Source organism: Rhinoderma darwinii, chromosome 1, assembly GCF_050947455.1.
Source record: "Rhinoderma darwinii isolate aRhiDar2 chromosome 1, aRhiDar2.hap1, whole genome shotgun sequence".
Classification (NCBI taxonomy): Eukaryota; Metazoa; Chordata; class Amphibia; order Anura; family Rhinodermatidae; genus Rhinoderma; species Rhinoderma darwinii.
Window position 1 is genome coordinate 499,988,620 of NC_134687.1, and position 14,506 is coordinate 500,003,125.

At 37.7% G+C, this 14,506-nt stretch overlaps 1 protein-coding gene across 3 annotated transcripts in view; it reads right to left on the reverse strand.

The window, feature by feature from the left end:
- Window positions 1-9,202: 9,202 nt before the first annotated feature.
- SLC12A2 (solute carrier family 12 member 2) overlaps window positions 9,203-14,506 on the reverse strand; it is a 115,616-nt gene continuing 110,312 nt past the window's right edge. For all 3 annotated transcript variants that reach the window (XM_075835854.1, XM_075835861.1, XM_075835844.1), the window contains 3 exons: window positions 12,325-12,460; window positions 11,374-11,441; window positions 9,203-10,807 (listed from right to left, as the gene is read on the reverse strand). In XM_075835854.1, coding sequence (XP_075691969.1) covers window positions 10,672-10,807; window positions 11,374-11,441; window positions 12,325-12,460 — 340 coding nt within the window. In that variant the 3' untranslated portion in view covers window positions 9,203-10,671. The remainder of the gene's footprint in view (window positions 10,808-11,373; window positions 11,442-12,324; window positions 12,461-14,506) is intronic.

Here is a 14,506-nt window from a genome sequence, read left to right on the forward strand (position 1 = left end):
TTGACTCCAATGAAAAGCTGCGCCAATTACGTCCGTAATGGACGCAGCGTTCAAGCGCCTGCACATGCCTTTACGGCTGAAATTACGGGGATGTTTCCTCCTGAAAACATCCCCGTAATTTCAGCCTTTACGGACACTGTCGTGTGAACATACCCTTACTATGGGAAAAAAAGTCAGTTTAGCTTTATTTTTATTTGAAATGTGTGTGTTTTTATTGTTTTACCACATTTCTTGTTCTTGCTTTTCTGACTTGTCCCACTAGGGGACATGAGGGCCTGATGCCCCGATCGCTACTCTAATACACTGCACTACATACGTAGTGCAGTGTATTAGCGCTGTCAGTTATTCACTGACCGCAAGCCTATGAGGACGCGCCGCAGGCGGGTCCTCATCGGCTCCCGTACAAGGCAGACTCGGACGCCATTTTCTGGCGTCCGATTGCCACAGCAACCCAGCGATTGCATCACTGGGTTGCCGGTCGGGTGAAAACCTATCAGATGCTGCGCAATATTGAGCACAGCATCTGAGGGGTTAATCAGCCGGATCGGAGAATAGCTCCGGTCCTGGCAGTTACAGTGATGGTGCCGGCTCTGCTTCTGAGCTCGCACCATCATAGCGCCGTAACTGTACTGCGCTTTGCGGGAACACCTTCCCGGCAGCGCCGTGTATATATACGGCGGATGTCGGGAAGGAGTTATAACAAACTGGATAAATGTTATTGTTTTGATTTGGAATTGAATGTGCAGTATTTCCAGTGCATTTGCAGTTAGGCAAACGAAAGTTATTATAATGATTTTGTGCTTTGCTTTTTTTAAACTTACTGCTATTTTTTTTTAACACTACTGTATATTTTCTCTTTTGTTGTCAATGCTATAAATACATCTCAGGAAAGCTAAAGACTTGTAACAATTTCAATATACTTCCATGACAAATGTACATATAGTGTTTGATGAAAATAGACATTACAGATTCTAAAACACATTTTAGAACATATTTATCAATATGGATTACGCATGTTTTCTGGCCTCCTTCACGCACACAATTTTTTTGGCGTTTTAAACTGCATATAAAAAAAACATGCTTCTAAAAACAGCAGTTTTCAAATGTTTTTTATCGCGTTTTTAGTGTAATTTTGTACATGCTTTTTTTTATGGTGTTTTTGAAGTCCTTTAGAAGCCTATGGAAAAAAAATGCCTGAAAAAAAGCCACCATACCGAGAGCATGCTGCGTTTGAGAAAACAAAAAACCACGGACGACAAAATTGCATAAAGAACGCCACAAACCAAAACGCAGTTGTGTGTAGTGCATTTGATATTTTACTTTTGACTTTAGTGTAACATCTGCCCGCACTAAAAAAAGCACCACAAAACGGCATTAAAAAAAAAAGTAATCAAAAATGCTACATACAACAGCAAACCGCTGTACGTGAATCCAGCCTAAGGGTATGTCCACACGACAACGCCAAATAAGTCCTGAAATTCAGGAGCTGTTTTCAGGAGAAAACAGCTCCTGAATTTCAGACGTTTTTACAAGTGCACGCGTTTTTCGCGGCGTCTTTTACGGACGTAATTGGAGCTGGTTTTCAGTGGAGTCAATGAAAAACGGCTCCAATTACGTCCCAAGAAGTGTCCTGCACTTCTTTGCCGTGGCCGTCATTTTACGCGCCGTTTTTTGACAGCGACGCGTAAAATTACAGCTCGTCTGCACAGAACATCGTAAGACCCATTGCAAGCAATGGGCAGATGTTTACCGACGTATTGGAGCCGTCTTTTCAGGCGTAATTCGAGGCGTAAAACGCCTCCATTACGTCTGAATAGAGGTCGTGTGCGCATATCCTTACTGATTAAAAAATAATGTCTTTCAAGCCATTTTGGAAGCTGGGGCGGGGGGGTTTCCTGCAGATCCACTCACACTGTACAGGTAAGTGGCCTAAAGGCCCTTTTACACGGGTCAATATGTAAACAGGGCAATGATAAGCCGCTGTGTAAATAGGGAGACGTGCTGCCAACACGATAGACGTGCATGGGATTGTAGTAACGATCGCTCCTCCTCCTACATTACGGATAATAGCTCCCTGTGAAAGGAGAAAATGAGCGCCGTGCTTGTTGTTACAGCCAAAATTGGCCGAAGTAAAAGGACCATAAGAAGCTGTTGTCTTTGTGAGAAAACCCCTTTAACACCTGTGTTCTCTGCAGGATTTCCGCAAGACTTCGTTTTAAAAAAACTCACAGAAAATCATGCAGACTAAAACACGGTCAGTAAAATTTTCCTTTTTCATCTATCATTCATTTATAGCTTTAGTACTTGCTTAAAACTAGATACGATTTACTTGCCGTGCCTTGCCTAGTCACAAAGCATGAGGTTAAGGCCATACTCACGCTTTGCGGTTGTGGTGCTGCACAAAGCCACACATTTACTGTGTTCCAGATAAGTAAAAACCACAGAGAAATGTACTGCATTTACAATTGACATTGATGGTTAGTACTGGCCCATTCACAGTCAGTGAGTGTCCGAGCAGCCAGATCCCCCAACATTCAAGCCACAGAGCAATAAATAACTTGTAATATTAGATGCTGACAATGTGACGCATCTGCCCATATTCTTTTTACCTAGCTTTATAGACATCTGTACTTCAGCTATTTTATTAAAATACACTATTCTGTGTCTTCTTTTCAGGTTATGTATTTGATGCTATCTTGCACCACTGCATTATTTGTAATTTTACTTCCCTTATGATGAAAATAATATTGAAACGAAAACACGTTGGGTAAGCTTTCTATATTGAAAGACAAAAAAAAAAACATCATACGTGACGGTTTGCGAACAAAAAATCCTCATGCACTTGATTATATTACAGCGCTGTACAACCTCAGAGTTGTACAGAGCTTTAATAGCGCACCCATAGACCCTACTCTCTATATGCCCCCGATTTCTTACGGAGCTTTTTTCCCGTTAAATTCCATGTGAATCAGACAGATAGAAAAAATTCTGCCATTCTATTCTGCCATTTGCCACTATGCTGCCCTAGGACCACAATACATCAGCACACGAGGTGCCAACAGCACCGTAGTGCACTGCCGCAGACTCTATGTGCTTCCGTACAACCTCTTACACATGACTTTTCTGTGTCCACAAAGTCTTAGGCCCTGTTCACATCACCGTCTGGTTCCGTTTGGGTTTTCCGTTCATCCATTCAGTCAGAAGAACAGATGATCGGAAAGCTATAGCTTCCATTTGCATTATCATTGATTTCAATGATAATGCTTCCGTTGCAGTTGACTTCCACTCCGTAAAGTTCCCTTTTTTTTTTTCTTAGAACGGAAAGAATAGTGTAGTCGACTACGCTATTGTTTCCGGTAAATAAAAAAAAAAAGGAAATTTTACTGAACGAAAACCAACTGCAACGTAAGCATTACCATTAAAATCAACAATGGTAATGCAAACGGAAGCTATAGTTTCCGTTCATCTGTTCCTCCGGCAGAATGTATGAACGGTAGCCCTTAGGCTTGACGAATTGAACAAGAAAGGTAGTAGCGATCTTGATGTTTGATATAAAGAACCTCATTTTATACAGAAAACACTAATGCTATATAGCACCCCTCTGTATTTGGAGTTTATTCCCTGGCGACCTCATGCTACATAAAGGACTCATTGTTGTAGATGTTCGATCTCTTGTGCCCAGAGGTATATACGGTGACCAGGGCCTGGCACCCATTATGGAATATATCGAGCACACTTCCAGGTGACCATACACAGTGAATTATCGACAGCGATCTATATCTGGTACCAGACTTGACTTCTTGATACAGAGTTCTATAACTTGGTTCCTAGTACCAAAGCAATGGGATTCCCTCTCAATTGAAGTAATTATCCTTACAATTGGTATAATAAAGCCCTGTAAAAAGTATTTCCTCCTTGACAAAAATATATATCATTTTTTTTACTCTCCACAAAGATCCAGTAAATCGTTGATAGCGTTTATGACCAGATTACCAAAATCCTCATGTAATTTATGAAAAATTCTAGGTACGTGGATTCTAATGCACCAAGCGCCACATCTCAAATAGGAGGGGTACAGTAGAAATAACCAGAAAACACCGTTGTGTTGAATTTCATTATTTCAACATTTTTATTACTGTCCAATGTCCGGAATGCATATAAAAATAAGTTTTAAAAATGCAATTAAGGAAAGTTCTAAAAATCTCAAACATAAAACAGCACAGCGTTTAAATAGAAATCATAAATAATAAGCTATTTGTTACAATTACTAGTATATTTAGAGGTCATTAAATTAGGCAAAATGCATATATAACAATCTTGGTACTAGAAAGACGCAGTGTTAATTGTATTAGGTTAACACACAGGTACATAATGGAACATATGCAACGCTACTGAAGGTTATCAAATAGGTGTAATGTTAAGGTGTCCAAGAAAATTGTACGGAGTGAAAGTGCACGGAGTAATTAGAAGCATATATTTGACCGACCCAAGCCCCAAAGTTTGCATCTTTAGACAACTGCTTATATATAAGTAGTATCTTATCTCAATATGTACACACAAACTTAATTTGGTTTCTTCTTTAAATATTACATTTCCTGAATACATACACGAACATTGATAGAGATCACTGCAATGCAGTGCGTCACACAACTTTGTCCCGGAAAGGGTCAACGAGAACTTCGCCGTAAATTGTACTTACTATGCTGCCATAAAATGGATACCTAACTCCCACTGTTCGCAAACCTTTCCAGAACGCAAGTACCTGGTCACAAACATAAGGTAGCAGCACTAAAACAAGTCAGAAGATCATTCAACATCACCTCTTGTAATAAATGATTAAGTCAAGGTCCCACATAACGGACGGACTAATTGCAGAGATGGACTCTAAGGAATGAAAGTAGGCGAATAAGAAGTTAATATGAACTCTATACCTAGTAAGTAATAAACATTTGTAGAACTTCTACTTGTAAAATTTATCTATTCTCTATGTACTTTGTACAATTATTTATATAGGTAAATAAAATTTTAGTATTCAATGTATCACGTTCTACTAACAATTTGCAGATCATTCAACATAGGAATACATATGAACCTAGTGAAGCAAATGATCACTAGTTCTGCAAACTGCAGGCCCCGGGAAAACTATGTACTCTATATGGTGCCTTTTCCAAGGTAGTAGAAATGGCATCTGCACTAGAGTTTGCAGGCAGAACGTGCACTGTAATTGTTAGGGTGCAGTCACGCGTGGCATACTTTCTTTGCCCGCAGTTTATGTTTTATGGTAAAAATATTCTGCAACTCCGATTTCTCTAGCTCTTGTGTTGCGGCATTCAGAGAGAGTATACACCGTGTGACTGCACCCTTAGAACTTAAGGACTGTTGAAGTTAAACACTTACTAATCATGTACTTATGAATGTAATAAAATTTCAAAACCCGCTCTAACACCAATACTAATTGATATTATGTCATTTCATATATGCAGGGACTTTATAATTCTCTTGTCACTCAAAGTATCGAAATGACAGTTTAAAACTTATAATGGGCACATTACACGTGATATTATTATCTATAGATTTAGATAATTTTATATATTTTGCGAGCAGTGAAATATAAAGACTTAAAAGGCCCTGAAAGTAATGCAATGAAATGGCGGATATCTAGACCAAAGACCCCGTTAGGGATAGAACACCCATAGAAAAATGGTTTTCTTATACAAAGTAGCAAAATGTTCATTCTGCACAGATTTATTATTTAAAAAGCATGGTCTCATCACAGAAAACCCATTAAATATGAGATCTGCCGACAATGTCCCGTCTGCGGATCATTTACCATGGTAGCCACGGTAAATGGCCTTCTAGTTGACTTAGAGATGGCCTGGGTCCAGCATAGCGAGAGCAGCTGCTTGATAGCTGCCCTCAGCTCAAGCCCATTAAGGGGAATCCTGAGCAGGGAGACCGTCCTCTACTTAGGGCATATGGACGTCACAGAAAATAAACTACAAGGGTTGTCCGGATGTAAACTCTTGGTCCAATGATGTCAACCCGAATACAAATGCTTTTTATTACACTGTGTCCTGCAAAATGAATTCAGACATCTATGCTTTTGGAGTACAAGTATTTTATTTTTTAAAAAAAACAAAAAAACACCTTTTAAACCATATAAACATTTTAACATTACTATAAGCAAATGGTGATAAGGGATATAGATTCACCTACTTCCATTCCAATTTAGTGCAAACTCGTCAGGTCCGTAATTGTTCTAGATAACCAATTTGTACACATGCAGAAATAGTACGAACTCCAATTCGATGAAGACAATATAGATATCTTTTTTTTTAAATATCAATAGCAGTCAAATGACATAGGTAACCACAACTATATAGAAATGGAAGATCATACACAACCCCAATATAACCTGATACTGACCATAAATATACTGAAAAACCTATAGAGGAAGAGGTCAAGTACACTCACATAATGTGTAGTAGAAAAAACTTCTTTATTGACAAAATACAGACACAATTAAAAATGAGTCATACAATGCAAAAAAGGCGCCAGCCCATACAGGATACATGAAATGGTATTGGGACATAAGCATATATCATAGAGACCCAGGGTTAGATGCTAGTATCAGTGGCAAGCTGAATATATATATAACATGTAAGAAACAGTATTCTTGTAAAGCGCTAATGTGCAAAGATAAAGTGCTTCCGGTATGGACAACACCATTTACTGGTATCAGAAGGTATGACCAGTAAAAATAAATTACAAAGCAGGACAATACAGAAAAGACTGGTGTATGCAATGTACAGCCTAAATCAAGCAGCCACAAGATCCCAGATCGGAGATGATGGTACGTACCCAGATTCATGTAACTGCATGGGGGAGACGCCAGACCCGACGCGTGTTTCGGCAAATGCGGGTCTGGCGTCTCCCCCATGCAGTTACATGAATCTGGGTACGTACCATCATCTCCGATCTGGGATCTTGTGGCTGCTTGATTTAGGCTGTACATTGCATACACCAGTCTTTTCTGTATTGTCCTGCTTTGTAATTTATTTTTACTGGTCATACCTTCTGATACCAGTAAATGGTGTTGTCCATACCTAAGCACTTTATCTTTGCACATTAGCACTTTACAAGAATACTGTTTCTTACATGTTATATATATATATATTCAGCTTGCCACTGATACTAGCATCTAACCCTGGGTCTCTATGATATATGCTTATGTCCCAATACCATTTCATGTATCCTGTATGGGCTGACGCCTTTTTTACATTGTATGACTCATTTTTAATTGTTTGTGTCTGTATTTTGTCAATAAAGAAGTTTTTTTCTATTACACATTATGTGAGTGTACTTGACCTCTTCCTCTATAGGTTTTTCCGTAATTGTTCTAATAGATTCTCAGACAGACATTTTCATGTACGCCAGGGTACTATTTCCAAACAAGCTCTGTAAAAATATAGCTGTATGGTGTTCAACCAAGCAGCGATACAACGGATCAGTACATGGTGACTCAGACATGCACCGAATACAACACACTAATAATACTCTGTACATTCTACTCATTAGTTACAATTGACAATTCTTGTTTCCCAGGTAAAACATATCAGAGGGTATTATATGTGTTCAGAATATAATTATATTACACATAGAACTGGACCTCCAATACAGCAATCTTCATGAACGTCCCCTATGGGATCTCTACCGATAAGTACAATCTTTTGTGGGGGAAGCGGTTTTTTGATAAATGCGATGACTGAGGCTGTTTTTACATGGGGATATTTCCATTTTATCATCCAGTGCCCAAATTCATCCAAAACATATCATTATCCAATAAAACTGATGTACATCTGGTTTCTACAATACTTACTTAGAGAGGCTGTCACCACATTATAATAGCCCTATATTGTACATGATGTGATCGGCGCTGTAATGTAGATTACAGCAGTGTTTTTTTATTTAGAAAAACAATCATTTTTGACTGAGTTATGACCTATTTTAGCTTTATGCTAATGAGTTTCTTAATGGACAACTGGGCGTGTTTTACTTTTTGACCAAGTGGGCGTTGTACAGAGGAGTGTATGACGCTGACCAATCGGTGACCAATACACAAACACCAATGTTACTGCAGTGTCCTGACAATGAATATACATTACCTCCAGCCAGGACGGGATGTTTATCCAGAATCCTGACACTTCGCTAACACAATCCCGCCACTTCAAACGAGATTACGCTTGCTGTGCTGTCGAGATTGTGTTAGCGAAGTGTCAGGATTCTGAATAAACATCACGTCCTGGCTGGAGAAAATGTATAGTCATTGTCAGGACACTGCAGTAACTTTATAGTGTGTTTATGTGGCTGCACATAGTGATATAGCTATATCGCTATGTGCAGTGTAAATTAAGAGAGAAGTGTATGACGCTGATTGGTCACTGATTGGTCAGCGTCATATACTCCTCTGTACAACCCCCACTTGGTCATATAGGAAAACACGGCCAGTTGTTCATTAAGAAACTCATTAGCATAAAGCTAATATAGGTCATAACTCCATCAAAAATGATAGTTTTTCTAAATAAAAAACACTGCTGTAATCTACATTACAGCGCCGATCACATCATGTACAATATAAGGCACTTATAATGAGGTGACAGAGCCTCTTTAGATATCCCCACCTGGAATAGTACAAATGAAGTCAATTGTATGGAGCACATAATGTCTATGCATACCTACAGCTCAATGTACATATTTCTTGTCCGAGGACGTATGTCCATGTCTTTTTAGCCACGGCCCTTAGTGGGTTCAACAGTGTCTTTATATTAGTTAATTCTACAGGGCTTTGTGCAATATAACATACCAAAAATAGAACCACACTTCAGAACTAGAAAAATCTCGGAATGCACTTAAGAGTTTCATGTATTGATGATCCTTCTCTCCATAGCTTATCGTCTTCAGAGTCCTAATAGTCATAGACTAATCCTCTTCATAAACTGTTTTAGCAGTTCTCCTACTAGGTCATATAAGTAGTTACTGCCCAATATACATAAAAGCGAGTGAACAGTGTCACAAATACAGTATATTTTTAAATGTTGTAAAATACAAATCAAATGGTGAAGTAAAGTACGGAGATTTTGCTTAAAACATATTTAAATACTCTACTTAAAAAAAACAAAAAGAAAAGAATCCGAGACATAAATGCACATTCATGTATTTTTTTTATACAGGTATTTCTAATATAAGCCTATGGGACACAAGGTAGCAATTAAGATTTTCTCGAAACGGAAAGCTTTCTGGTAAAGACAAGCCCGGTCTGTTTTTTCTAATATTATTGCACATATAAGCCATTGCATCAATGATTCTGGGCATAAGGCTCAACATCCACGTAGATAACATGGAAACAGCTGAAATGTACGGAGTAATTCTGCAACAGAGTGCAGAGTCATACAATCAAGCATTAAAACGGTGGTATGTCACCCTCATCTGACCAGGACAAGCCCATCAAATTTGCATTCTGTATTTCGAAAAATAACTTTTAGGGGTTACAGTGAACCTATGACTGGAGGCAGAATTTTTTTTATGTTGTTAGTCAGTCATATTAGTAAGCGGAATAGTGGGTCACAATATGGCCATTGACCCGGTGTACGAATGCTAGGAATAAATAAAGATTACCAATTGAATGTTATTGGAGAGCAAACCTGAGTTCTTCTATAACCACTTTGTTTTTTTTTTATTATGGTACTTTATTCATGTAAAACAGATCTCTAGGTGGGCCAGTAACTAGCGCAAAGAAAATCTAAGACACAAACATAAATTCACAATGAAAGAACGGTTACAAGGCTAAAACTATATTCTAATCCTCATCCAAAAACTTGGGCTGACCCAGTGAGTATTAAAGGGAAGGGGGGGATCATTTTATGTAGTGTTTTACCAGTGTATGTCATACCCACTTTAATGCTTTTGACACTACTATAACCATAGGACATGTATGATGAGGTCCAGATAACATGTTCATTTGTTCCAATACACCAATATGGTCACTTATTGTTTTGTTTTCTTTATTGTTGGAGTAGCTGACTTGTTCAAACCCTGTGCATTTTTCTAACAGAAATTTAAATGAAAAATAATATAGAAAAAATAACATTTATGACGTAATATAAGTGTGAATAACTTGGTGGAAGACGGAAAAGCAGCATAAGTTATCGTCAAGATGGAAGAAACTAGAAACTAAAGGTTTTGATCTAAAGTCCTAGCTGAAAGGCAGATTGTACATTCTATACAAGTTTATAAAAAAAGGGGGTATGGATGAAGTTTGGTTAATTTTCAAAAAGGCACCTCAAGGCTAAAGGCTTTTACAAATCTAGAAACCTTTCACTGGTCAAAATAAAAACACACTTTTATTGCTGCTTTTAAAGTAGCAGAGAAAAAAAACTTCCATGTATTTGAGTCCCATACATAGGAATCTCCCTTATGAAGCCAGGATCCACCGGTAATGTAACAGAAGCAGTGAAACCGCATTAGAATCTCAAGTGTGGAAAAAGTGACTTTCCTCCGTGTGCTTTCAAGTCTGTGGAATCGAGAAAGAAGTTCTGGGGCTTAGAGAATGTAATGATGCCTGCATCCCAACCCCTGAAGTACCATTTCTTTGGGGCTTTGTGGTGGCAGCGTTTAGGAGTAGAAAGTAAGGACGCTCTGGTGATTTCCACGGACAAGCAGGATGGGTGGCAGATCTTTAGAAAGTACCTCTAGCCAAGCCATGTAGAGTGCACTGGATACGGCACCTTTTCTTGCAACTGGAAGGCTCCTATCATAAAAATAGAGTTAAGCAGTTAAGATTAGGCTAAAAATATGAGAAGAGAACTTCTATGTAATAATATAATAGGTAGGGCATCCTAATACCTATATTCTTACTGTCCCTATGAACCACTTGGAACAAAAAAATATTACATTTTATACTATACTATCGATAGTTTTGTGCTTTATCACATTTAGGTCAGGTTCACGTCTTGATTTTGTAGTAGGTTTACCTAGTGTAAAAAGGAAGAACATATGCCAGAGATGGAGACGGATAAGCATAGAAAAGATTTATATATGGGATGGGAAAGCTACAGCAAAACACCACATTTGGCCTCAAATTCTAAACCAAAGAAACAAAACCAGAAACAGGTGATTTTTTTTTTTCTCAATTACATTTTTTTACTACAGGGCTATACTATTTATATGTATAAATAGTACAATGAGCTTTGTATCTTACAAATGCTTGTGAATATATCTCTCTAAAGGAAAATGCAAAACAGATAGACTAGTACAAGTAAGATGCAATAAAAGCTACCTTGTACATAGCAGTCTATAGTATATATTTCAACTTACATGACAATAACATTGGCTGTGCTGGAGTGCTCTTTCAATAATTCATTTAACCGGATCTGGCGATGGGTCTAATGCAAAGCAGAGGATAAAACACATAGTAAATACTTAAGAATGTATTGTAGACGATACATAGCTGGAAATGTTTCAACAGTCCATAAGATGAGTTGTAATAACCATGTGTTACAGATTCTGCTTAGTGTATATTTTTAAAGGACAATTGGTCATTTTCCTCCCCTATGAAGTGACAGTGGGGAGGGGCAGCGCCACTACAGAATGCTGGTGCACACTTCTTTATTTCATTTTTAAAAACGTAAAACATATTCAATGAGCTAGAAATGGCCTTAAAAGCGCAACTGCCCATATAAAAGGTAAGTTCGGCAGAGCTACCTTATGCCATGGAGTTTAGACTCTACTTGACATGTGCGTCGTTGTTAGCCAAATGGGTGACATGACAAGCACGCTACTTGTCATAGAATTGGCAAACACCTGGCTCATGGCTTGTATGGCTGGGAGTCCCAAGAACTAGAGACCTCTAGCTCCTTTATTATCTTGGCAGTGCCCCAAGGTTTAGCTGATAGGGGGGGGGGGGTCTAATAGGACATATGACAGGAAATTGTTGGGTAGCAGACATTCTCTTTAATATGCCTCGAAGTTAAAGGGGTTGGCTCACAAAGACGATCGTTTTTTATTTATTTTGAAACCCCTGGAGATCGCAGTTGAACAGCAGAAGCTGCGCCTGGATAAACTGTGAATGAATGGACACCCATGTAAGGTAGATGTGCTAAGTCTTACGAAGCTCATACATAAAGGTACTAAGCAGAAGACATATGGATCGAGGATGTTATGTGATAACCCCTTTATTATGGCACATTAATAGTCCATATCCTGTAATGGATGTAAGAGGCCTTAATATCGACAGATAAATATAGTTGAAGACATAAAGAAAGATACCTTTGTCTTATAAAGTTCTAGCTCATTATCAGTTATTCGCCATGGTTCTTCCTCTTTCATTTTATCAGCCACATCCTGTTCCTTTTCATCTTCGCGCAGCCTGAATGGTTCAATCATCTCCTCAAAAGCTGCCACACTGAGGGTAACAGAGTAAAAAAAAATATATCTATCTTATAGCATCGTACAGTACTACTGAAAATAAGTCAATGTCACTTTAAGGTTTTTGGGAATCTACAACGCAAACTTGAAAAAAACAGCTACAGCAAAAATTTAAATATATATATATAGCAATAATTATTATCGGAGAAACCACGGCACTCCGTATAGAAGGGTGCTCAGGTAGGGTTCAACGCCGTTGTATTTTGGAAGACAACCTGGCACTACAAAAATTCTTTGTTTTTGAGAAATAATTTTATTTGCAATCCACAGACTTAGACAATGTGCCATTTTGGTCAAAATAACCAGACCTTTTTCAAACAGTCGAATTGCGTTTAGTATGAACAGGAGCTTTGCTGCGACGTCTGCCACTAGCAAGGGAATGAGCTGCTCGTTCCCTTGTTAGCAGCGTACGTCGCAGCACAGCAAAGCTCCTGTTCATACTAAACCCAATCTGGTAAGGGTAACTCATTATACCGGTTTATTTTTTTATTTATTATTTTTTTCATGCAGCAGAAAAAGTATTTTCTGTTACAGTGTACAACTTTTTCCAATGAATTTTGCTCATATTCGTTTCCTATGTATAATTAGTCATATGTTAAAAATATTGCAAATCATATCTTGTTTAATTTTTTGATTATATATAATGGAGTATGTAGAACATTTGTTTATATGGATATGATGATTTTCATATTAGCTAAAACTTCCATTTTTGATGGTGATGACCTGAATATAGTTATTGGTTGTTAATAGAAAAAACGTCTTTATTAATTTTACAGACTGTTTGAAAAAGGTCTGGTTATTTTGACCGAAATGGCACAGCAAAGCTCCTGTTCATACTAAACGCAATCCGAATGTTTGAAAAAGGTCTGGTTATTTTGGGGGAAACGTCACATTGTCTAAGTCTGTGGATTACAAATAAAATTATTTTTCAAAAACAAAAGAATTTTTGGAGTGCCAGGATTTCTTCCAAAATATATATAAAGCAAATCATAATTCCACAACTAAAAAATGAACAGACAAGGAACTAATTTAATTTGTTGAGATCCATGGGAATCAGATCTTTCCCATGCAGGTCTGTTCTACAAATTAACAAATCTGATTGATGTTTGTGAACCTACAGACAACGTTAAATAAAATTGAGGTGGTGTGATAGGATCATTTGTGGCAAATCCTGGATTTGGCTCGTTTCAGCATGATAAAGCAACGCCAGCTAATAAACTCTATTCCAAGCAATCCGGAAAATAATTAATGAAAAGGAGCCACTTCCAGCTTCAAAGTTTTTTTTCTTTAGAAGTGTCTTACATATATAGACAACAAGATTGTAGAATACATTAACACAATGGACATTTTTTTCTGAATCATTTCCATTTAATAAAAGACATCAAATAAAAGTATACAGAACAACAAAGTATGTCCTGAAAAAAAGAGTGCCAAGAACAATACCAGATATTTTTACTATAACCTCTAACTTGTGTACACACAGTGTCCCCAAACCTATACTGAAAAGAGGTCAGTAGCCACCCAAGTAATTCTACTCACATTCTAATGATATTTTCATAAAAAATTATTAAATAATATATTATTGCTACAAAAATGGCTATACTAATCCAAAATGTATATCTACAAATAGTTCATGCTAGAAACCCACTAATGCTAGAGAGTTCTATATTTCGAAGATTTCTTATATTGCTTTATTCTTCCTGGGCACTGCCCACTTAGCAAGAATGGCAAGAGAGCAGAGAAATGGAAAAGACCCAAAACATGCAGGTTAGACAAGATTTCTAGTTACACTAAAACTAATCCACATATACAACTGCCTTATACGCAACAACCAACTGAATTATAAAATAGAACAATAATTATACCTCATAATATATTTAGGGGCAAAGTTATAAGGGGTGCAGAAACAGCAGTTGTACCCAGACCTCACATAAGAAGACACCAGTATTATAAATGGCACATATTTGGGGTCCTGGTTACAAATTCTGCATTGATTCAAGTTACGTCTCTAGAAAGTAGGCAC